The sequence below is a fragment of the Nesoenas mayeri genome, assembly GCF_963082525.1.
Source record: "Nesoenas mayeri genome assembly, chromosome: 10".
Lineage (NCBI taxonomy): Eukaryota > Metazoa > Chordata > Aves > Columbiformes > Columbidae > Nesoenas > Nesoenas mayeri.
This window is the reverse complement of record NC_137560.1, coordinates 14,014,009-14,039,765: the sequence shown is the minus strand read 5'-3', so window position 1 is coordinate 14,039,765 and position 25,757 is coordinate 14,014,009. Positions and strand designations below refer to the sequence as shown.

At 37.1% G+C, this 25,757-nt stretch overlaps 1 protein-coding gene across 1 annotated transcript in view; it reads left to right on the top strand.

Annotated features, from left to right (window-relative positions):
* PPP4R2 (protein phosphatase 4 regulatory subunit 2) overlaps positions 1–24,375 on the top strand; it is a 30,700-nt gene extending 6,325 nt beyond the window's left edge. Inside the window, exons 3-9 of the mRNA XM_080350365.1 lie at positions 13,190–13,360; positions 18,207–18,300; positions 19,606–19,643; positions 20,138–20,212; positions 20,635–20,778; positions 21,353–21,621; positions 22,571–24,375. Coding sequence (XP_080206491.1) covers positions 13,190–13,360; positions 18,207–18,300; positions 19,606–19,643; positions 20,138–20,212; positions 20,635–20,778; positions 21,353–21,621; positions 22,571–22,881 — 1,102 coding nt within the window. The 3' untranslated portion in view covers positions 22,882–24,375. The remainder of the gene's footprint in view (positions 1–13,189; positions 13,361–18,206; positions 18,301–19,605; positions 19,644–20,137; positions 20,213–20,634; positions 20,779–21,352; positions 21,622–22,570) is intronic.
* Positions 24,376–25,757: the final 1,382 nt, after the last annotated feature.

Sequence of the window (25,757 nt, the reverse complement as noted above, 5' to 3'; positions counted from 1 at the left end):
ATCTTTAGCACTACTGGGGGTATGTAATTAATTTGGGTTTTTTTTACAGTGAAATAAAACAATTTTCAACTTCCTGCCATAATGAACAGGATAATATTTTCTGAAAGAAGTCTCTGTGCCTCTCTTAGTATAGGCCTCTTCCATTTCCATGTTCTCAGTGAAGCAAGAGATGTGAGTAAACTTCCTTGCATTGTTTCCTACTATTATTTCTTAGTAAGTCCGTTCCACTAAGTGACTGGAGTTATTCCTCACTAATTCCCATTCCACTGACACTGTGTTCTCTGTTTTGTAATCCACTGATGCCTCCAAAGGACAGAAATCTCGACTGAAAAGCCTGCTGATTTATCTTTGTCAAAGGTAGCTTAGCTTCCTGTCTCTTGTACCTGTATTTAAAAAAAATATGTATGTATCAAGTGTATAGTTGTAGCATTTCAGAGGACTTAGTTGTGATACAGGTGAAATCACTTGCTGCTTTAGGAAATGCACATTATTATATTGTTTTAATGCTGTTACTTCATATCTACTGGGAATGGAGTTTACAGTATAAAGGTCAGACTTCAACTACCATTATAAAATGTGCGTGATGAACTGATCTTAGTAAACTTTAGTCTCTATAGAATACGTGTGTAATGCAAGAGAAAAAGCAAACTCCACGTAGCATTGCTAGCCTTTTTGGTGTAATAGGGCTATTTTGACTGCAAATGTAATTGTATGTGCATGCTGACTTCCATTTTTAAGTACATCTCTTCCCTGCAGCAATAAACAGTCTGTTCTGTGAGCATACTCCCCCTCTAGTCTCTTTGCAGACAGTTCACTGTTACTTTGCACAGAGCTCCACCCACTCCCTCCCCTGCCCCCCCAGTTTATTCTGTAGCACTTAATACAGTTTCATGTGCTTCTGGTCGCCTGAATCATAAAAGGGTTTGAAAAGAACCTTAAAGATCATCTAATTCCACAGCCCGTGCTGTGGTGACAGATACCTTCCCCTAGACCAGGTTGCTCAAAGTCCCATCCATTACCTTTAGTGTCCTTCTGTTGGCATCTCCTGTTGTTCAAGCACAGTTCTCCTGCATTGCTTAATTGAATTTGTGCTCATCTTCAGAATTTCTATCAGCTCTTTACCTCTTAGTAATGTTTCTTCATAGCTGTAGTGGCTGCCTCAGTGTTACCTCTGTCTCTTCCAGTGGTCCTCAAGTCTCCTATTCCTTGGTGGCCTTGCTCATTACTATCTCACATGAAGTACTTTCCCAGACATTTTGCTATTATTCCACTTCATATTACACTTTATAGTAGCAAAGATGTTTTTCTGTCTTTACCATGTAATTGATGGGCCTTGCTCCCTCTTCCTCTCTGTGGATTTTTGGGAAGGATTATCAGATTTGTGGGTAAACCAGACTGATGCTGCTTTTTTCACAAAGCTGGTGCCTTGGCAGGCCTCATTTTTAGAAATAATACTACTTGAAGATGGTCACAGGATTTCCATGATAGCTACATCTGATGAGGCTTTGCTCGGAAGTCATAAAGGAGTGTGATGATGAAGAATACCTGATGCCAGTGTATTAGGTCACTTAGGTACGGTACAGCTTGTCAGCCCAAGCCTATGTGTGTGTCAGCTGAACTGCCTTGTGTAGAAGCCAATTGGGGTGGCTTTTGTTTCTGGTTTTGGAAGGAATTAGTAAAGGAAGTGCTGTTTACCTGATGCTAGCAGTACTGCTTTCAGACCTGAGTGAAGCCTGTCTTTCTGTACGACAATGCATGAACTGGCAAGCATAGGGGTACAGCACAAAGCAAATTCAGATCCAAAAGTAGTTGTACAGGGTATGTTTTCATTTAGCAGGTTTACCAGCTTTATTGCTCAGTGTAGTAGGGATTTGATAGTATTATCTCAGCAAGCTCTCCTGCTTTTCTGTGGTAACTTATGGATCTTGATGCACTGGTCATTTAACAGCGATAGCTACGCTTACCAGGTGAGTTGCAACATTCCTTTTATTATTCTGTGCAAACTGGTGATACCTGGAATAATTCCAGTGTCTGGTATTAGTAGATATGTGGAATTTAGTTTGCATATGGAAGAGGTGATGCATTTATATATGCAATTATCCAAACATTGATTTTGTATTACTCAGAGTGATTTGTCTGTAGGTAGCTCCTATAAAGATAGTAATTTTAACTTGTTTTAAGTTCAGGAAGATTTTTAAACATGCTTCACTTATTGTATAATACTTTACTGAAGTTTTGACTCCTCCACTTCTGCTGTACAGGTTCATTGAGAAAGTGTCATCTATTTGATATGTCTATATTCTGCCTGCATCAGCTCCAGAGTACTACAGAATTACGTTGTGCCCTTACTTGATGGAGTATTTTCCTGTGCAATATCTATTGAATGGGATGCACTCTGAATTCTGCTGTGGTATTCCTGCAGAATCTCTATAATACAGTGCATGGCATCATTCTTGAAACATGCCCCAGTGAACACTAATCTGTTCAGTAAAATTTTATCTGCAATGGGAACAAGGAAAAGCTGAGAATAATCCATGGAATTGTTAGAGCTGAGATATAGTTGTCTAAATTTCAAGAAAATGTTCAACCATGTTAAAGGCAGATCTAGATTACTATGTGAGTGAGTTTTGGGAGTTATTTTGACACAGATAATATCTATCTTCTATTGATGATCTTTTCGGCTAGTGTTGTTCAAATGCAGCTACAGTTATTGTTGGTAGAACAGATGAACATAAATGTTCCTAGTGTTTGTGTGACTGTAGCTCGTGACCAAAGTCCAATAGTTTTCCCCTCCCAAACTCTTTGTGCTAGTTGCTTAAGTGACACTTTTTTGCAATTCAGAGGTTGATGTGAATGTCCTTTAACTGAAGTTTACAGGTTAAAAATGAAATTTCAATAATATGTTCGCTGAAATTGTGCCTCTTTGGAATAATTATTTCTAGTATGGTTTGTTGTAGTAATGACCGAATCAAAGTCTTGCAGTAAGTGTTGCAGAAATATGCAGTAATCCAGTCCCTGTCTTGAAGATATATTCTACACAAATGAGGCAGATGTGGGCTGAAAAATGTTGCTCTACATAGTGTTTGAGAGTTCCTGAAAATTCTGTGTGGATATTATTAAGTTATGCAGGAAAGATTATTTAGAAGGTTATCAATCAGATTACAAAGTACACAAAACTTAGATGATTTTAAAATAATCTAGTACAGTGGGTGCTAACTAAATTTTTCACAAAGCTAAATGTAATAATTACACAGAATATTGGTAAAAAAATTATCCAGAACTAGAGAAATAAAATCTCTTGAGGTAAAGTATACTCTAAAATATGTGACAGCAGGAAGATACTAGAGCTCCATATATTGTTGCATAAGTTTAGTGTGGTTCCCTGAACTAGTTATTTTTCTGCACAATAGGAAAGAAAAGATAACTAAATTGTAAATAAATAGGTTAACTATAGTTGGTGCTGCTCAGATGGGGGAGTACTTAGCTGGTATTTGATGCTTATCCAAAAGTCTGTGTTCGTAAGACTTGGAGAGCTTTACAGTTGTTGTGCACTTTATAAGCAAGTCAGTATCAGAGGTGATCATTCTACTTGCAATAAAACTTGAGGTTTATAAGAAATGTTATTTGAATATGGGCATAAATGAAATATATGAAGAATAAGAAATCGGAGTAAGGTGAGAATTTAAATACTGGTACATAATGCAGAAGCACAGTAAGTGAAATTGATCAGTAAATACACCAGTTTATTTTTAGCAGCCAAAGATAACTTCAAGTGAATTTTCAAGTGGAAGAGGAAAATTCAAGGAAAATAAAATGCACTTTCACTCTCATCTTTATAGGTAAGCCACTGCTGGTGGCCAGTGGAGGTTTTGTAGGCTCTTAGTTACTTTGTATATATCATTTTCCACTCTTCATTCAGGAATAAAATTCCTTGAGGCAGAATCTGTTGTGATCTTGTTCTCTTTTGTTTTGTGGTCAGTTTTTGCCTTGAAAATAAAAGAAAAGGAAATGTGCTTGTGTTTGTTTTTAGGTAACTATTTTACTAAAAGTACTTTCTTGAAAAATTCTGACTCTTAGTTCAAATTTTTTCTGTTCTGTGGAACAGCTGTTTTTTGTTTGAGTCAGCTGAATATTTATCAGGAGAGATCAGAATTAGTCCCTTGATGATTATAGATATTACTTTAATGTCTTCAGCAGCTGTCTATTTCTGTAACTAAGTCTTAATCTTTGTTGTTCCTGGCAATAGCAGTAGTAATTTGCAAGTAGTAGAGAGGTGAACACTTGTACTACCGAAATAGATGTAGTTCTATTGTATTCCGGTTTCCGTGGTTCTGCAATGAGCTCGTCGGGCTCACGAGGAGAGCAAAGACTTAAATTAGGCTGACAACAATCAGCAAGTGAAGATGGAAAAACACCTTCTGTGCTTGTGGGAAATACCAGTTTTTCCTCTTTTGAGCTCTTCAATATATTTTTAATTAAAGTGAAAGGTAACATGAGGTCAAATCCTACTGAAGATAAAACGTGAGTGTGTTTTAATTTTACATGAATTACCCATTAGGTGAAAGTGAACAGGAAGCTCCCCCAGGAAGAGTGATTGCCAGCATGTTTCTCAACAAGAGGATACCACTTACAGCAAAGCACAATGTTCCAGTGAATTCATGGTGCTGTATCACCTAAAGTTTAAAATGTATTGCTCATTCAGAAACATTAATAAGAATGTAACACTTACTTATGGTTTTAATGTAATGTTAGGTTGTGCTTGCCAGTATCATTTAGGAAACTAGCCTGCATTGATACACGGGGGATTTTATTGTGTAAATCTATTGGCATTGTTTGGAATTTCCCTTGTTAATCTGCACTGTGTGGATGGTGAAAATAGCAACAGTGCTCAAAATGATGACACTAAAATTATTGCACCAAAACAATGAGTATTAAAGTAAAGCACAGGAAGTAGGAAAATAAGTTCAAAATTAATTTAATATTGGAAACTAGTGGAATTAAGTAAGGTGTGTTCTTATATCTGGTATGTGAGGGCAGCTGCTTAAAGGAATGGCTCTGCTCTCTATTGTCACATCACACACACATCTTACTCTTGCTTATCTGTAGCATTAATTTTGTGGTTAGACTAGTGATTTGCTTCACCTCTCCGTGTGTGGGATCACAGGAAAGTGTGGGTGCTGCAGAGCGGGCTTGGTCCTTTCCTGTGTAGACCAGGCACAAAGGTGAGTACATGGCGGGGGGTACACACGTGATGAAAACCCCACTGAAACACAGCATAGCTCATCTCCCCATTCATGGGAGTTCAATGGTGCCAGCTTTCTACTCCCAGTATTTTTCAGAAGTGTTTTCTGAAGAAATTGAATTTGAAAGCCCTTTTTCTACCACTGAGCACTCTTCATTAAGAAGCAGTCTTTCTTATTTATATAATAAATAGTGTCTGTGGAAGTGTAATCTCAGTTAACAATAACTTGGGAGGAAGGGGGGAGCTAATATAAACTACTCTTATTTCTTGTTATGTGTTAGGTGAATCCCTCCAAGATTGTCCTTGGGTTCCTTCCTTCTGTGTTCTGGGAACTTTGCCTTAAAATCATCATAGCTGTATGTGGAGTGTTTGCATTCTAAATATACTATTTTGTACTGGTTTTAAGTTTATTTCTGTTTTCAGAGACCTAATAGGATAAGGGTGTAGAGGGCAGTCCTCCCTTCTCTTGCTAAGTTCTGATGCTTCTTTCATGGCCTATTCAATTAACAGAATCAGTAGTAGATCTGCTTTGTTTTCCTTTTCATATTATGTTCTTTGTGGCGTATAGCATCTCTCCAGAACAGATGGCATCCTCTTAAAATTTAAACCAAGTAATTTTGCAATGAACTTAACCACTGTGAAATCTGAAGACAGACATCCCACCAGGACTCCTGGGACTCTTAAGGTCTCCAGAAGCTTAACATTCCTTCAATATAATGTTTTGTTTTTCTTAATTAAACGTGTAATCTTTGAAGCAATTCCAGAAAGATTTACTAAATAATTGCTGTACCTTTATTTCAGGAGGTAGCCTTGTTTCAGGCACTCTGAATTCTTCCTGTTGTTCAGTTATTTTTAGGTATTATCCTGGCTTAACCTTCCATGAGTCTTATTGAAGTCTGAAACTTAAAATCTGGTACAGTTTGTATGAAGTGTGTAAGCTGTGTGTAATACCTTAGAATTGTGTCTGATATTTTAATACAGTTGCTAAAAAGGGAGATCAGTAACTTACACTAGTTGTCTTCTGCATTTGCGGAGACTTGTAGTCAAATCTACACTTAGTGTCCAAGTTAATAGTAATGTTAGGGACTGTGGTGTTGTAGCAAAGCCTTCCAGTGTAGTCCTAAATACATGAGAAAGAACTGTATTACTTGTTCAACATGGATAGTTTTTCTTAAGAGCAGTAGGGAAGGCACTGTGTTTTATGATGGAGGTAGGGATATTGCAATTACAGCTTTGTTTCCTTTCTTGTTCTGTTTCTCTGAAAGTTAAGGTTTTTTTGTGATTCTCCAGACTGCAAAACTTTCCTCTTCATTTCAGGTTCTTAGGTTGCTTTTCACTATTTACTTATTTTACTTGGCTTTTCATATTTGTAAGATCTTGCATTTGCCTTAACAGATTTGTTTAATTTTTTTGGCTTTCTGCTCTTTTTTGTTGAAATTTCAGGTTTCCTGAAGTGCAGCTACTAAGTGGCCAAAGAATTGAATATAAGAACTTGACCAATGGTCAGAAGAAAATATCAGTTAATTCTCTGACATAAAAAAGCCATCTTGATAGTGCAAGGTTTTGACAGAGGGTTTTCCTCTCTTACAATAACCAGTGCAGTAAGTGAGAAAGCTGCTTTCTCAGTTTCATCAGTACAAACATTCTGACTAAGCAGGAGATAAGGGAATGGGAGGGAAGTCTTTTGCACTCTGGACGTGATAGGATTAGATCGTTTCCATGTGAAATGCAATTTTGTTTTTGATATGCGTGTTTGGAAAGATTAATTCTGTGCAAATCATGTTAGTAAAGAAGCAATCGTACCTAGCAAGCAACTTCGTGCTAGTAATTCTTTTAAATTCAAGCACAGCATCAGATTACTTGAACTGCTTTCTGTCTATAGGCGACCTCTGTCCCTTGTCAGGGAGTGCTGTTTATTGAATAGAACTGCTGGATTTCTAAACTTGGTTGATGTTGCTTGGCGAACTTCAGTTGATCTGTAGTAATGGATCAGTTCCAACAGAAAATCATGTAGTTCAAGTACAGGTGTGAAATAGTTGCTTTTATTAGAAAACAAAGTTAGTTAGGATTGTATTCATTCTTCTTTCTGCTCTGGTAATGCTAGGTTGTATCCCTTGTCTAAATTAATCTGTTTTTTAATTCTTCCTTCCCTACCCAGTGGAGTTATTTTTGCTGCCTCATCAACTTTCAATGAATTAGGACATTATTGTAGTACTGTTCTGACCACAGAGTTTCCTTATATTCCTTTGTCTTTCTTCATAGGGCTTAACTTTCTTGTCTTTTACTTGGTAATTCTGACCCTATCCTGGAGTTTTGTGTGTGGGGTTTTTTGTTTTAATTTTCATTTCTTGGTGTGATTCCTTGTGTAGCCTGTCCTTTTATTTAATCTCTGCTTGCTCATTTCATGTCTTACATGTATTTCCCCACTATTTTCTTTTTTTAGTCTGTTCTCATGCTGCCTCTAACTACATGTAAATATTCTCAGAACTTGCTTATGTTTCTCATACTATTGGCTGCTCAGTTAGGTGCTGTTTGCTTTCCTGTTTAATTCCTGTAAAACACAGTGTCTTCAAACACTGGAGTGTCTTCCATCCATGTTTCTCTGTTTTGCATTTTTATTTAAATTGCAAGGTCAGGGCCTGTGTTCTGGTGCAATATCATGGTGTTAAACATATTTTTGTACCTTAAAGCACAGCTATTAGCATACATCAAATCCAGGACATAGTATCACATTTTTAAGTAATATACAAAGACTGAACTGTTGGACTTTGTGTTAGCTTCTATGCTTTCATTGGTTGCAGGGCTGTTGAAGGTCCTTTTTAAAAAAATAGAAATTGTTGAGTTAAGCTACCAGGATTTATATCAGCCCTGGGAGAGTTTGAGATGCGTAGTTCTGCTATGAGAGATATATCTGTATCTATATGTGCATACATGCAGAAGCTGTAGTTCTGAAGTGTGCTGTGGTTGCTGCTTTTTTGCCATTCACTACTGCCTGTGGTGACTTTTTTCCTTGCTAGGTGCTTTTTTCCTAAAATCGGTTTCTTCCTCTGTGTTTCTGTATTTCAGAGCAAAATCTTTAGGTTGATCTAAGGGAAGGATGCTGCAGGGGCTGGTGGGAGGGAAGCAGAGGGCTCTTCCTTTTAGAAGAAATGTCAGCTTATCATGCAGTATCCGTGAAACAACAGGCTCGTTAGCCCAGGGCAACTGTCTTTGGGTATGTTTATACAGGCTGACCCAGATATTGTAGTGAAACGTGCTTTAGATATACATAAAATCTGTGTAACTTCAAAGTTGTCATTTTCTAGAATGAAAGTACACTGAACTAAAACATTTTAGGATCAATTGATTTTTTTTTTTCTTTAAGTATTGTTTATGAAGATTGTTTTTACAGATCATACAGTGTTCCCAGGACTTTTTCTTTGAGTGGCTATAAAAGAGCTCTCAAAATTGCTGGTACAAGCTCACAAGTTAGCGTAGCAGACAGGAAAGGTATGGTTTAGAAGACACAATGTGCATTCAGAAAAGGCTGATTATGTACAATGCTGAGTAGGAAGAGCAAGTATTTATAAAAATGCCTGCTCAGAGGAAAGCGTGAGTAGTATTTTCTCCATGGAATTTCTTCAGTTTGGTTTCTTTACAGAGTTTAAAGTGTTTGTCAGTTATCTTCCAGTGTATGAAACTGAGTGAGGTTGAACATCAAACTGTGTGGAAGAGTTTTCTTTTGCTTCCATTTGGCTCTTGGTTTAATTACAGGAGGTATTGACTAAACTTTCAGTCTCCCGTTACTTTTTTTTTTCTTGAAAAGAGGTACTCGCCATTTGTTTCTCTTCTCACTGCTATTGTCCGACTTTCTCAGTGACGAGTCTTTCAATGGATGCTGATAACTTAGTTTCTAGAGGTGAAGATACAGATTGCTTTGCTAATTAGGAGGATATGCCGTTTTTATCTTTTTTTGTGCGTGTTGCATTGGCTTAACAGTTCTACCCATTGTTTATGAACTAAATGGTTTTCTCTCTGGATAAGATGCAAGTGAATTTCAAAGGTTTACTTGATATCAGCTTCTACATGTCATTTTCACAGACTGACAAAACGGGAGAAGTAACTTTCCTCTTTTGATACTCACTTTTGATCACTGCCACTGAAGTCAATGGAAATTAAGAAAATCTTACTGTCCCTGCAGAAATTATATATTTCTTTTTGTCAGAAGTGAGTTCATTATTTTAACGATTTCTTTAGATATGCAGCCAGAGATATATTTCAGTTTTGTAGATCAGTTTGATGGTAGTATTTTCTTAAACACTTTTAAGTGTTGAAACTTTGTAGCACATTGTCACAAGTGTAGATAAGTTTCTTCCAGCAGCCTTACTTATGCATATTTCTTAAGGTGAGATTCTTTTTATATAAATCCTTTATTAATCCGCCTTGTGTGTTATGTTTCTTTTCTGAGGACTTGTTCGGGGTTAGCTTAAACTAGAGGCATAGGACAGAGCTCTTGGAGGCTGTCGGTGTCTGGAAACGTGGTGGTAGATGCTGCTGTTGCTGACTAAGGGACTGGCTTTGGGGGAAAAGGAAGCAATAGCAGTTCTGGGTGAGAGCAGAAACCTGCTTTCCAGAGCTTTTCGCCCTTGATTTTGAAGTGTTTTCTTCCTCCTGTAGGAGTAGTGTGCAGTCCTGCCCCCTTCCTGGCAGACACAGAATTATAAGTAAATGAGATGAGGGCGAGGGAAGAGGGGCAGCTGCTTGCTGGGCTGGTAAGAGAGGCAGGAAGGAGATCACTGAAGGGTGGTGCGCAGAAGGTGGAGATTCTTCATCCTAGGGTAAGGACAGAGTCAGGCCTAACAGAAACAAGTGACCTGCATTGCAGCTTCCAGAAACCTCCTTCCTGCTTTCCAGGAATCCACTGTGCTGCCACTGCAGGACTGGATTTCATATATGTGGTTGAAGGGCCTGGAGCTGACTAAGTCTTCTGTGGTGCAAATAATATTTCCTGTTGAGTGGCTGGAGTTCCCATGTAACTTACTCGTACTGGGATAAAGCTGTTCATCAGAAACCAGTTGCATAGATTGAAAGTGCTTCAAGACCATCATCTAAATAGGAATATGTTTTAATGTCTAAATTACAACACTGAGGTCAGGACATGAGAAGCACGAGGCACCTCTGTGACTTCAAAGCAGTTGTTCATGGTATGAACTGCAGTTACATCTGTGACTGCAATGTGAACACACCACTTCAACCAGTTAGCTTTCATGCTGCTAGTAGTGCAGCCGCAGCAGCACAGAATTCAGCAATGTTGAAAAAAACCTGCTTGAGAAACTGAGTAAATGTCTGAGCATTAAGCCTGGCCTGAGCTCCCCCTGCTGTGGTTACACTGTTTCTAGCAACAGCTGGTTTCCTTGGTGTAAAGCTGGTGTTGCTGTCTCTGCCTTAGCTGTAGTAAAGTTGTGACTGCAGGAGAAGTTTATCCTTAAACTTCTGTTTGTAAGCTGGACTGTGTCACCTGGTTGGCAGTCATTTATCATGTGTTTTAGAAATACAGGATGAAACAAGCTTCTTATGTCAGTATTGCAGTGTATTGCAGATGCAGGTTCTTAACCTCGTTATGATAGTAGAAATAGTAATTAAGATACTTGGGTTTAAAACAAATGATAGTTTTCTAGACATCTATATAGGAGCAAAATGTTACATTCTTTGGTTGTTGGTTTGTGTGTGTTTGTTTTGGGGTGTTTTATGTTTCAGCGTTGTAAAGAGAAGATAAGTACTGCTTTCAGGCAATTGCCATTTTAAATCTCATACGTTGGTTTATTTTGGCAACACAACATTGGATTAATAATCTATGAAAATATAAGGGTTACTGTTTAGTAAGAAATAGATAACAATGAAAAGAAAGAACAGCTCAAGTTTTAAAGCATAAAAAATTATTGATGGGGTTGTCAAAGAATGTTTAGAATAATAGTGGAATCCCCTTTCATGAGGTAAATAAAGCTCCTGGGATGCTCTGTAGGGAATAATTCTATTCTGGTATGGGGTTATTTACTGGGTCTTTTCTGTGTTTTGTGATGTGCTTATATATTTGTTATGAAAGCCTTGGTCTCATGGTGGTAGCACTGCAGAGTTGGATAGTGTTTTAATTTAACATCTGTAGTAGTCATGTCTAATGTGCATTGGAAACATTGTGGTATTTTGAGGTCCCTTCCAGTCCTTAACATTCTGTGATTCTGTGTGATTCTGCTTTGGCTGTGTAGTGCTAATTAGAGCAGTAATCCAATGAGAGTCGATGCCGTTTAATCTATCCATGCCATTCCCTTTTGGCACCTTGTTTCTTTTTTTCTCTCTATTTTAGGTTCTGGTTTTATTATTATTCACTAAGTCCTGAATTCCCCTCTGTTGTGAGGTGCTTAATGAGTTCTTATGAAGGAAAAGGGAGGTTTGCTTTCCTCTTGGATTTCCCTTCATTCTTACAGATTTATTACTCCTGATAAAAGATGAGAAGTTTGTGTTTTAATCTTTGCAGATAAACCTGAGTTAAGTTTTCCGCCTTTTTAATCTCATAATTATTAATTTAAGATGAAGGAGAAAATTAGGGCGAAGACAACATGGCACCTTTTTTTTCATGAAATAGGTTCATATTATTTCATTGGCCTGTGGTTTCATATTTGGTAGTAGTGATGCTTGAGAATAACAGCGTGCAGGACACAAATGTCCTTACTTTGGGGGGTCACCACGTGTAGCTCACAGCATGAATAGTTGTATCAGCCCAAAAGAAGGTCAGATTTTATGTGGGATTGAAAATAGTCAGGGCTGTTTAAGCCTGCCCTGCTACCAAAGGCAGCCTGTAGAAATCCAGCTGGGGGTTAAGTAGCATTGCTTTCAGCAGGAGCTCAAGGGCTGTCCAGGGGGATCAGATTTTATACTTATTTGATTTGAGCCTGTTCATTCCAGATTCTGTATGTTACAGATGAATGTCAAAGATCATTTCCTCTCTTTCTTTAATGTTGGTTTGTTATTCTCCCTGTTTCTGCTTTGTATCCACTAGCATCTCTACCCTGTAGCTGTGAAAGCTCCTGCATCAGCATGAGTAGAATTAAATTTAGTTGCTTTCAAGTTTCTCCTTGCTAAGAAATGCACCAGCCAGAGGAGACTCAGAATTTCTTCTGTGATTGTTGTGTGGGGCAATTGGTGTAGAAGGGCTTTCTCAGGAGTTTCCTGCTTTGTCCATTGTATGCAGTGTGGGAGACCTGTTTTCATGAAAATGTCAGTATATGGAATTCTATAAATTCTAGGACTTTTACGTTGTAAGGCAGAAGGTAGTTTGGAAATGTCTTAATAGATTACTGACTGTAGGAATGTTTTTCAGGAGTCCAAGTTGTTTTGCTCAAATATTCATTAGCAAGTGCTAACTGTGATACAAAATGTATTTGCCATTCTGAGAAAAAGAGGTACCATTAAATGCTTTTAAGGTGCACAGATACTGAACAGTTAATTACAAAATCTTATTGAAAGGCCTTTTGTAACGGAAGGCAGACAATGCTGTGTACAATTGCTGTATGATTTCAAGACTTGAAACTCTCCACCTTCTTTTTTTTGTTTGTTTTTCATTTTTCCCCTTTGTGAGCCCAGTGAAAACTTTAGGTACCATGTAGGCTGACTGGTAGATGGTACAGCATGCGTGCATGTTTCACAGTGAAGTCTGAAGTGGATATTGGTTCTTTAAGGAAATGGCTTACACTGTTGTTAATGGCAATTTACTTGTGTAATGTTGTTCTACTGTAATTATTTGAGTTGTTATAATGCTTTAAATTCAGGAAGAAAACTAATACTGTATTACTTGCCCCATTTATTTTAGAATTGGCATACCAGCATGAATGTTGTTTTGCAAACAGAGTTATGCTGCTTTTCTGTGGGTTTAGGGCTGACTTGCCTATGTCTTAATTCTTGTGTTTTATGCAGGGTTCAGTGGTCTCAGTTTAAAGGCTATTTTATTTTCAAACTGGAGAAAGTTATGGATGATTTCAGAACCTCAGCTCCTGAACCAAGAGGGCCCCCCAATCCAAATGTGGAATATATTCCCTTTGAAGAGATGAAAGAAAGAATCCTGAAAATTGTCACTGGATTTAATGGGTATGTATAATTTGTTTTCTAAAATCAGGATAACAATGTTTTTCCAATTTTTAATTTAGTAGTTTGTGCTATCTGACTGTTCATTCTGCTTTCTCAAGTATATGAGCAGAAGCAAATATATACCTTGAAAATATGTTACAGTAGTTTCAGAACTTTCATTATTCTGTCTTCAATTGAAGTTATGACATCCTGTGACATGTTGGTTACTTCAGTTTTTTTAATATGTGTTTTTTAAGTAATACCGTTCAGTGAAGCATGGTATTACTATGTTTATTTAACAGGTAAAATAGGTAATAAAGTCAGATTTCTTTCAATATATTTTGAAATACCTACTAAAAAGAAGTCTTTTGGTGTCCAATTCATAATTGCTTTGTGGCAGTTCAGTAGCTTTTGAAGAAGTAATGCTGTGATAAACATGGTGTGACCAGAAGGCAAGGTCTGTGTAGTTTTGAATTGTTAATTTGTGCCAGATTCAGTTTCACAGACTTGAGTGATACTAATTGAGAGACTTGTGATGTTCAACCTATTGCTGACAGTGTCTTAGATTAAAGTGTATACTCTTTGCTGCTTTAGTAACTATGGAAGTTTTGTTTCCTTTAAAATAAAGCTCCTGTTCATATGTGTGTTTGTGTGGCATGGATGTGGTTTTTTTTGTTTTTCTTCTTTCATTCGGTGTGTATTTTTAATAGTTTATATAGTATTTTTCTTGAGTTTAGCTGGATTACATACTTACCATAAGCTGAGTCAGGCTGCTTGTGAGTCTTGGTGCTTGCTTAAGGGAGACTTTTTCAGCATTTTTCTCAGCTTGTTGGTAAATGGGTGTGCTGTAAAGCCTGCCTCCCTGCTGCCATAAACTTTCAGATTTAGAGCTGCTACCAACACATCTGTAATATCATATTTTGATACTAGGCTAATAATTTTTAATGTCACTCTTCCATACTACTTAATTTATTTGCAGTTTAAGTGTCTTAAGTCAAATCTCATCTCCACCCTCCAACCCCCCAATTGCTACTTGTGTAGGATACTTCTAAGAACGTGAAATGCAGCTTGTTCTCAGCTACCCGATATTTATACCAGGCCACTTCACTAAAGGAATTCAAAAACAAACCTCGCCTTTATGCTGGAGACTGCCTCTTTCCCGCCTCCCCCAGCTTTTTGTTAATGCTTCACTGCCCACAACATTTCTAATGTTCTCTCATGGAGACAGCTAATGAATGGGCTGCTGTTACCTTCTGTTGTTCCCAAGTGGACTAAACAAACCTCTGGTGACCCAGTGTGGAGCTTACTCTGGCTGCTTTCTTCTGTTGCTGTAACACCTCAAAGGGCTCAGCTTCCTTGTAGTTTGAAGTGAACCACCCAGTCTTTGAGGAAGTAAACTGCATGCATTAGTTACCTTCAAATAATACAGCAGGATGTTTCAGAATCTAGGGTTGCAGAGTGGTTCATTTAGTAAATTGTACAGTGAGGATATGAGTGTTAAAGCTGAATCATGCGGAGATGTGTCCAAAAAGTAACAGCAGCAGGTTTTGGTTTGTGCAATTGGATATATTCAGGCTTCTTATTTAGAATTGTGGTACCACTTCAGGTTACCACAGTGCAGAAGAAAGCTATTCGATGTGGCTTTATTAAGATGTTTTTATTGGTGATTGTTTAAAAGAGTGAGGGGAAAAAGAGTACATTAAAAATAGCTAATTTTTGAAATTTTTTTAAAAGTCAAAGTATTAACACATTTAGAATGACCCTTGTTTTGGGGTCTTTATAGGTGAAGTGTCTTTTAAAGGAATCTCAAACTGGTTATTTTAACCCTACTGCATCTTCCTTAATGTTATGTAATATGCTTGCAGAGCCAGATTCTCTTGCTATACTTTAGAATTGCTTTGGAGTAGGAAGTTCTTAAGACTTGCCATTGTCTTTATCTTTTGCTAGTGAAGCAGAAAGTTCCGAGGTAAGTTATTGGGGGATGTCAGATGACAGAGGAGCCTTCACAGCATTAATAAAATAGACATATTCATAACAAAACTTTTCATTATGTATATTTTTGACTATGATTTACTATGGCTGTTATAAGTAGTTTCCCCAGATACCTATTGAATCTTGTCCATAAGATGAATTTTTGATTTGCAATTGATTCCGAACTGTAGTGCTAGGAAATGCAGTTATGAATGTTTTCATATGGAATTTTAAGTGGTTACTGTAATTAGGCAGATTAGGACTGTTAATGCTCTGAACTAGTTAAGTTTCTAAGCATTTAAGATCAATTTTTATACTGCTCACGAACTTCTTCATTGGTGTTAATGTAGAGACTTGCACCAATTTCGATTGCTTATATTTTAAAATCACATTGTTTCGTTTTAGTTGGCAAAACCCAGTGTTGAACAAATTAAATACAGAGGAGGTGATAGTGTGATACTTGGTGCCATCTGCTGCTCAATAAAGGAAGTTCAGTTTATTATGGAAAATTTTGGAGGGAAATGAACTGGTTTTAGTTTTTGTTTAAACATCTTGTGGCTGACAGTAAAAAAGGGATGCAGCTTTTAGTCCTGGATAGATTTGCAGGCTGCACGATTTCTTGTGTGCTTATTCCCCAAGTAGCCAGAACTGTATAGAGATTCACGACATAAATTTGTCTGAATACTCCAGGTGTCCAGTTGGATACAGCTAAATACAAATTAGCCAGGCACTGATTCTCCAGAATGTCTTACAGTTTTAGCTGATGAAAAGGAATTCAAAATTGTATACTTTTGTTGCTGTGAAATAAACCGATTGTGAATGGACAATCTAGTCTATTAAAAAAAGCTACAAAAATCTCTTTAATTATGGACTTCTCAACCCAAAATCAAAGTGGCCTTCAGTGAGAAACAATAGATATAATTATTGTACCTGTGTGGAAAAGTTAACACATCAAGTAAATTCTTTATGACTGAATTAGGGTTGAGAATTTCCTTAAAAGAGGGCACTGCACAGAAGCTGGATGTCATGAAGAACTGAGTGTCACAAGGATTACTGGTTGGCCAAAAGTTGCTAAACAGCAGCACTATTTGATACTAAGGAAGCTTTAGAGAAATTAATAATGACAGAACCATTGTCAGGCTTAAGAGTCTTCATGTAATAAACTGAATTTAAAGGAACACTTGTACCTAGTTTGTGCTGGTTTGTACCTATCAAATTTTGGGGATGAGGGAGGAAATACTTTGGATCAAAACAGGGTGAAATGTATTTTGCCTGGGTGCCAAAACACTTGGTTTCTGCCATTTTACCTGCTTATAAGCAATAACATGTCAAAGCAGATGTCATTTTATAGCATTACTTTTTGCAAGTGTTTAATGTATTTAATGCTTTGCTTCATCAGCTGTCTTTTAACTCTCCACAGCTGATTGATGGATATTTAACTTTACCGTCTTTCTGTTCTTAGAAGTCAAGTAAATATGGGTGGCTATGGTGTAATTCAGTGTGAATAGCAAGGGAAGGCATGAACTAATAGGGTAAATGTGAGATACCTTCTGTGTTTTTTCAAGTAGCTGTGTTGAAACTAGGGCTAAGGGTGGCTGCATTTCAGTTCACCTGCTTATTGTTTTCCACTTGAGGATTGTAACTTCCTTAGTAATTTAATAGACAGTTCTGAAAAACATAATTAAATGTTTGATACCTGATCTCTCTCTGATTACTGTTTGCTTTTAGTTAAAGTGTCATGTGGTGTGATTGATCAGAGCTGTCCTGACCTGCTTGCACTGAACTAGTAGTGGATCTGTGCATCTTTTAAGATGTGGCTTTTTAGCTAATGAACTAAACTAGAGATACGTCTTGTGGTAGCTAATGGAACAGACTTAAGATACTGTGTACTGCATTCCTCAGAAAATAATAAAAGTTGAATTTATTGCTCTGGATTTGGTGTATCAGTCTTATTTCCAATCAAGAAATGGTTCTTAAGTATCCAGTTGTACTGAATATTATTTTTAGATGAATTTTTGAAAGTTCATGGTTTCACCTTCAAATAGTTAACTGTAAAAATGCATGATTCCTTATTATTTTATTGAAATAACTTTCAAAGTATTTACTGTTTTGTCAAAAGTCACAGAAGTTTGTTAAAATGCAACACTGTGAATTTGCAATGAAAGGATATGACAGGTAACTGGTAAATGTATGCCAGGTATTGCTTGTCTGAAAGGTCAGTTGCTCACTTAAGTGAGGATGAAGTTGAGTGCAGAAATGTCAGAAAAGAGAAGGCGTGAATGTGGTGCTTATGGATTTATATATATATATATATCTTACTCTGAGTTTAATTATTGTTACTGAGCTGTTCCTTGATAGATAAGTATACTGTACAGTTGTGGCAAAAGAGAGTATTTGTAACAGCTGAAGTATAATGGTTCTACTAATGCCAACATTTAATGCTTTTTCTGTAAATGTATTTTGTAAAACATGAAATAAAGTACAAGTGGAGAAAATTTTAGCTCTAATGTGTATGACTCAAATTTGTTTTGAATTGCTTACCATTTCTGTTCCGTATGTTTGAATAATAAATACAGCCTTAAACTATTTTACTGTTGATTATCTGATTTCCTTTTCATTGTTTTAATGAATTGCTTTGAATGTGGGATGGTGTATTTAGACTCTACTTAAGGGTATTGTAGTGGTGAGCACAGAAGACAGAGCTTTGTTACCTCGGTGTATGAGACAGGGAAAAATAAGGCCTTGAGTTAATACTGTATGGTGCTAATGATGACAAATTTCAGTACTATTTGCTTTCTATCTTCTCAGTAAGGAGGAGAAAGCAATAATGTTGTTGCTTCCTAGCAGTGTTCTCATTAAAATAAAATTAAATGGTTATAAATCTATTTCATTGCAGCATCCCCTTCACTATTCAGCGACTCTGTGAGTTGCTGACAGATCCTAGGAGGAATTACACAGGAACAGACAAATTTCTAAGAGGTGTGGAAAAGGTATGTATTTTTCTGAGATAACACAACTAGTTGCAGCCACCACTTAAATAAATACTGAATTACTGCTAAAGGTCTGTTGGTTTCATTATGGCTCGCAGCCATAGTATAGCTAATAGCTAGTCCAAGTGTACGAGTTTGTTTCATACCTTTTAAGGCCAAAAAGCAATTCTAAAATAACTGATTTAAGACATAAAAATAAGTCCCTGAGCTCTGACTGTTGTGTTTTCTAATCGCTCTGCAGTGCTCAAACTGTAGTTTGTGGAGAGCGTAAGGTCACTTTTTAGAGTCCTAGCTAGAAATAGTCAAATAATCAGTTGAAATAATTTGATGGTTTTGATCAGGCGTTTCCTTCCGCATTTGGATTCAGATTAGATGCAGTAGGTGAAGAAAGGAGGCTCCCTCCCTCCAGTGTGTTTTGTTTCAGTGTTTAAATCCTCTTGTCTAGAGGACTGTGCCTTTGTAAAAGCTCATGTAATGGTATTTTATAGCTTACGTGAGAATGTGGGATCTTTCAAAAGTAGGTAACAGCCTTTGAAGATGTGGTTCCACGTAGGATTTTCTAAATTGGTTTGAGGTTCCTACGTAAGCTATTCAATTGAAGAAGAGTTAACTTTTAAGTGGGTTTGTTTTCGCTGTTACAGTGGGTACAGTCAGGTTTATTGTTGCAACTTCAGCTGGCTCTGTGAAAAAAGCCCCTGTGGGTAATTTAAGTACTGATTTGAAGAGAGGAACTTACCTAATTTTAAAATTAGGTTGCTGAATGTTAAAATCGATTTAGTTGGCAGTGCCATTCAAGAGGGAGAGGTGCCTAAGTAAAATACATTGAATTAATCATTATTTCTGTCCTTTGTTTATGTGGGGCCAAAATAATTTAACATTTAATATGTGGCCATGACAAAAATAGCTAATGGTGCTTGCAAACTTCTGAATGCAGGACTTGTGTGCAAATAGAGCATTTCTGCAGCAATTCGGGAGTTTTTCTGTATTTCAGAATACTTCGCTTTCTGGAGATACTTCAAGTAGAAACTACAAACACTTTGGCCTGAGGTTTAATGTGTGGGTCTTGTTTTGACAGTAACCCCACCTATTAAAATATTGGCTTTTAGTGGAATTATGGCCTGACCACACAGAGAGGGAGAGGAGACACTTTTTATGTATCTGTAATCTGTTGATAGCTTTCAACCCCATTTTCTGTAGAGATACTTTAACAGATAGGACCAAAATCGTGTAACCTGTTAAGTTTTGCGATGTTTTCAGGAGCTGAAGTTTCTATTTCTGAACTCTTAATATGTTTGTGTATTACAGAATGTCATGGTTGTCAGTTGTGTGTATCCATCTTCAGAGTAAGTATAATCTTTTTCCTGAAACTTTCAGCTTGTGTTGGTAGAGGAGAGAATGTGTGCATGTGTGTCTAACATTTCTCTTGCTCTGGTGGCTGTATCCAAAAGAGAGACACGCAGAGTTCCATTCTCATTGTCAGCAGTTAAGTCAAGAGTAGTGGTAGTGGTCTGCAGGTGCTACCTGTAGTAATTTGGAAATGAACAAACAACTTTGGAATCAGATGTACAGTGCAGTTCAGTATCATTCCCAGATGCTAAGGTGGGTTTTTTTATACCCTAGCTGGGGATGGAAAAACAGATACCCCCTCAATAACAGTTGGTGTGAATATATGTCCTGGTGTATTTTCCCAGTATAATGTAAAGGTAGAGAACACATTGAGGACTGACGGTGAGAGGACTATTGAAGTTAAGGGGGTGGAATTCTGTGCAAACAATCTTTAAAGTAATTTGAAGTTCCTTTATTAATAACATTCTAATTCTTACCTTTTTATTGTTAGGAAAAATAATTCCAATAGCTTAAATCGAATGAATGGTGTTATGTTCCCAGGAAATTCGCCAGGGTACTCTGACAGGTAAGTTTACTTTGGGGAGTTAACTTTTTCTGGATAAAAGCAAAGTGGTTCTGGAAGCAGCTGCTTCAGATCTTTTATCATTACCTATTCTGATCCCAAATAAGTAGCCTCAAAAATGGGGTGTGACATGGAATCCTGGGGGAAGGAGGGAAGAGGAGGCATGAACACGCACACTAGGTACTCTTTTTTATGTGCTTGTAACCTCCTTTTTAGAATATTTTTTTGTTACTTTAAAGTGTTTAGGTTTTTCTTGCATGTTGTAGGCAAGGAATTTTTTATTCAATATAAAATAACAAAGTACCTCAACTTTTTTTTTGGTTGGTTTGTTCTGTTTTGGTGTTCTTTTAAAACAAGGTTATAGCTGCTTTCTGCCTGTTAGGAACAAATTCCTAAATGGGTTAATTTTTTTATTATTTTTAAAGATCTAATGTAAATGGTCCTGGAACACCCAGACCAGTAAATCGACCGAAGGTTTCTTTGTCAAATCCTATGACAACAAACGGTTTGCCAGACAGCACGGAACACAAAGAATCAAGCTCTCCACAATCAGAAGATAAAAAACACAGGTTTGTGGGCAGTAATGTATTTTGAGTTTTTATTATTCTCAGATTTTTCCACTTGCATTTAAAGAAAAAAAATCAGAAGAGAATGGCCATTTAAGGTATGCATAATTAAGTCTTAACATATGAGTATCTGCAGCAGGATTTGATATGTATTTACTACTCTTTACACTGTCTAGATAATTATTAGCTCAGATTTCCACAGCGGCAGTAACACAGCTCATAAGCGTACAGGATGTATGGAAAAAAGGAGGAGTGAACAAGAGTTCAGAAATTCACAGTTACCATATTTGTGTCAGGATGTGAAGCTCTAACCAGATACGATATTTCATAGACATTTGCCACTGATTCTCACAGCAAGAACTGTGTAATTTGGACTTACCTGATCACTCTGCATTTTCTTTGGCAAACAGGTGAAGGAGGAGTGATGGCTTTGAGGTTTTGTTGTGTAATAAGTGAAGCAAGTTCTACTGTTACCTTTTGTGGAGTGTTTAACTTGAAATAGCTGCTACTCTTTTTTTTTAAGTATGTCAGAGTGGTTTTCTTCAGTAAAAACTGAAGCTGTTTTTGTTGTTTATAGTGAATCACCAGCATCTGAATCAGAAGGTGCTCAGAGCAGCCCAGTAAAAAATAAGCATTCTGAAGATGATCCTACAGAAGCAGAAGGACGTGAGGTAAAAAGACTCAAGTCTGACAAGGAAGGGGAAGCCAGAGATGCACCCAACCAAACTGCCTCCAGTGAAGGCTCTTCAGGCATGGGCGAAGAGACAGAAACATCCTCTACATCTCAGGATAAAGACAAAGATACTACTTGTGCCACACAGCACTGTACAGAGGAAGAGGAGGAAGGTATTTCAGGGTTTTTTTCTTTTAATTATCTTTGTGCATTTTCCAAGGAGTTGGGATTTTCTGTGCTTGAGGCTGGTGCTGTTGGGATTGCTGAATGTCTCAAGTTGTGCATAAAGGTGAACTGCTTGTTCATACTTCAGTTTCACATAGTTCAGCAATTCTTTTATTTCTTCTTTTTTTTTTCTCTGTCCTACATCTGTATTTGAATACTTATGGTATTATTACTTAGGCCATAGATTACAGGAGGGTGGTAATGATGCACTGAGAATTCAGGAATCCTCGTTCAGGGTATCATCAGATGTTCTCATGTCTTCTTCAGAAGGGAGATGGGTCATATCTACATTTGACTATCTGTATTGTTAATAAATTACCAAAATATGTCCATGACTTTGTTCTTTCACTGAGGAGGCTGAGCAACAATCTCTCCCGATCCTATTAGAAAAACAAAAATTACCCCACTCTAAGGCATGCCTTGTACCTAATGGAAAAAAAAAGGTAACTGCAGTTAAGACAGTGATCTATTTTTTACATATTCCTTTTAATATTAATCTTTTTGCAGTTCACATGTTTCGTAAATGTTCCTCTAGATCATGGTGGATGTACACTTGAAACAGTAACGTTTTCAACATGTCTAAAAAACTGCTGCTGAAGATAAAAGGAATGTGGGGAAGCAAGAAGTTGTTACTTGTTAGACTGTCTTCATTCAATGAAATATAATTAAGTGAAACTACTTATTTAGTTTATAAAAATTACTTTATTTTATGGTATATTAGGATAGTTTGGCTATCTTGGTGAAGGTGACTAATACTAATAAAATTGAGGATTGTGAGTTTTTCCTGTCCTTGGCTGTGTTGTAGCAGCACTGCTCAGCATAGCTGGGAATGGAAAGTAGCAGGATTAAGATTTGTTTAAAAAAGCCTTAGTAATACTGTACTTTCACCATTTTTAGAGTCCATGTCTCCCAGAAATGTTGGTCCAGACAGAAAAGGTCAAGAAAAAGACACTGAATCCTCAACTGTGAATGAAGAGACCTCAGAGGAGAGCAATCCAATGGAGGAGTCTGATCAGTCTCAGGCTGAGAAGGATTTACACTCAGATAACAGTGAAATTAGTGGATCTGCCAGCAGTGGAGCTGACTGCAGTGAAACGGAAGAGTTGGGGTCCGATGCGAGTGAAACGCCAGAAACTTCGTCGGAGGCCCCCATGGAAAACAGCGATGAAGCCACAGAAGTTGCAGATGAACCTATGGAGCAAGACTAATTTAAATACCCTTAGATGCAGTATTTTCCATAAGGCTCCAGTTTTACACTGTATAAATAATTTTATGTAATAAAGTGGACCTTTAGTTTTACAAAAAAGAAGCAGGTTGTAAAATAAACTTCTCCATGGATTGAACCTTGAAAGAGTTGTACATGATAAGAACTGTGAATACCAGCTCCTTCAGGTCCTGCTTACCGCTGAACTTTCGTTTGGTCAAATCAGTGGTTTGTGTATAGTTTTTTTTATTTAGAATAAAAGTTTTTAAACTGGAAGGTAATTATAATTTTGACAACTTTTTTGGAGATTACCACACCTAGTTGTATGTAAGCAAGAAAGCTTTTTGTCTTGTCTTTTTCTGACAGCTATAGCAGTTACTTCATATTTTGGTTACAGTTTCAACATTTGACCTGTGAAATATGGGGTTTCATGCTGGTTTCCAGGTTTTTATTTGATTACACACTATGAAACCTTATGTTGTGTGTTTAAAATGTGTTACATTTCACACACACATATATGCACGCATGCACTCGTATGTGTACCCTCACTGTTCTAAGGGGGAAATGGTCTGTTTTTCTGTTTCTATAAAAGATAAATACAGCAAATACTTTTTCTATAGGAGAAGACAGAGTTCACATCTCAAGGCACTCTGCTTTGCCTCTGGAAAACAAACCAAATGAAATCTGGCCCATATGAAACCCTGGAAATATTAACATTGTTGAAAACACCAGAGTAAACACATTCCAAGAGAACTGTTCGGATGACAACATTTTTGTATACTTCTGAGGTGCCTGAGTGAAAGGATTTCATTTATTTATGAGCAAATGTGCTTTATGTTGAGAACGCTGTAATCAAAACATTAGCTTCAACTTTTGTAGAAGAAATGTTTGAAAATATGATAAGAAAATATCTTGGAAGAAATGAAACAGGTACTTGCCTTTTTGAGTGCTTCTTGGAGCATTGTGAATATTGTAGAGAAGTCTCAAAGTTATTTTAAGGTTTGCAGATGGCATCGGTATGATCACACCACTGTATTGGAAGAATGAATACATGACCATAGTGATGTACCTGAGCTAAACAACTAAAAGGTTTAGGGGTGCATAGAAATCACCACGATTTGTATAACATTTTGGGAGTGAACTGAATATTTTTGAACATGCTACTTTGACAGCCAGTGTTACATTTTTTTCAGACCAGCTCAAAGCACAAACTACTGCTTTAAACTCTGGAGATTTTCCAGTTCCCATATTTAAAGACATGCAAGCTGCAACCTCCCGGTCACAATTACTGGCTGCCAAATTTATACCTGTTTCTTCAACTGTACCTTTTTGATATTTAGAATTTTTAAATTTCTGTAAAGTAGATTTTTGTAGATTGTAATGAGTGCTCACTGCCATTGTGAAACGGTATATAATTGTATAATTTCTGTGTGTAAACCGAATGCTTGGGCTTTCAATACAGTATTCATATAAAGCAATAAATATTAATGTTATGAAATATCTGAGTACATTTTTATCAGAATTGTCCCTCTTTGGTTTTTAAGTTCACATACCTGAAGTACGAAAATGACCTCTGAAGTGCATGCTCATAGTTTCTTGTACGACGGGGTGCGCTTTGTATCATTTGGGGGAAATCTGGGCTTTGATGAACACCAGAATAATTTGGCTCAGTTGGAATATTTATGAAGTTATTTCTTGCTGACGTTACCTACCAAGTTGTGAACAGACGAGATTAATGGAGGTGCTTGCCAAAAGATAACAATCCTATTGCTTGAGAACCCCTTGAAAGAGAAAAGTTGTACTTTGACTCATTTTCATTGTGCTTAAGGGTTGGATGTGTATTATAAAATTAAAGGACTGAACCAAAATGTTGAAGTTAGGAAAGTTTAAAAATACCAGTAACATCTTACATATTTTTTTCTTTTTTTTTTTTCTTTTTTTTTTTTTTTGTGGGAATATATTGCCAATGAGAACAAAATTTTAAAATTTCTAAGTTTAGAGATCTCTGAAATTTTATTTAGACTGTTTATTTGTGACGAAATTGTCAATAAACTTGTTCTTTAAGCACCTGTGACCTTTTGATACGTTTGTTTTAGCAGCACTAGTGTCACCCTAAGGACTTGCAGAAGAGCTTTGAGGTGTGGATCCATTCATGTATCTGCAGCTCTTGTTTTGCAATGGCTAATCAACATGGAAATAATGCTTTAACAGCACAGCAAGCATCTTCATACGAAATACACGCCTACATTTAGAGCTTGTATTTACTAAATCAGGATTGCCCCCTTAAATACATAAATGTGGATTAAAAAAACGCAAACACCAACAAAAACCTCCTGCATTCCTAAGCAGCTGTTTTGCGGAAGGCGTTACAGCCCCCCAGCCAGGCAGCTGCTGCTCCATGAGCAGGGGGTGCAGTGCTCAATGTATTCTCTCATGGCTTGTGTTTCTCTAAATCTGGATGATAGAAAGTTCCATAATTAAATACAGCCCAGAGCCTACTTGTGTATATGACCATTCAGAGCTAAAAATGAGCAGTTAAAGCCCAGAAAACCAGGCAACAGGTGCTTTATGGTGTTCATGGGTGTATTTCCTATTAGAAAAAAAAGACCTATTATATGGGACTAGCATATGAATAGAAAATGTAATGGAGTTTACTTCAGAATACAAGTTTGAAGGTCAGCTCTTGATACTAAAATTTAAAAATCGCTATCAGAAAAGTTCATTTCCTTAAAGCCTTATTTGTTTTGTTTTGGTTTTTAAACACAGTGCTTGCAGTAGCAATAGCTTTCTGATGCAGCATGTATTTGGGATTACAAAGTATGTTGCAGTTAAACTGTTCAGAAGTCTGCGTGGATCGAGCGGCTCGTCGGCAGTTGGAAT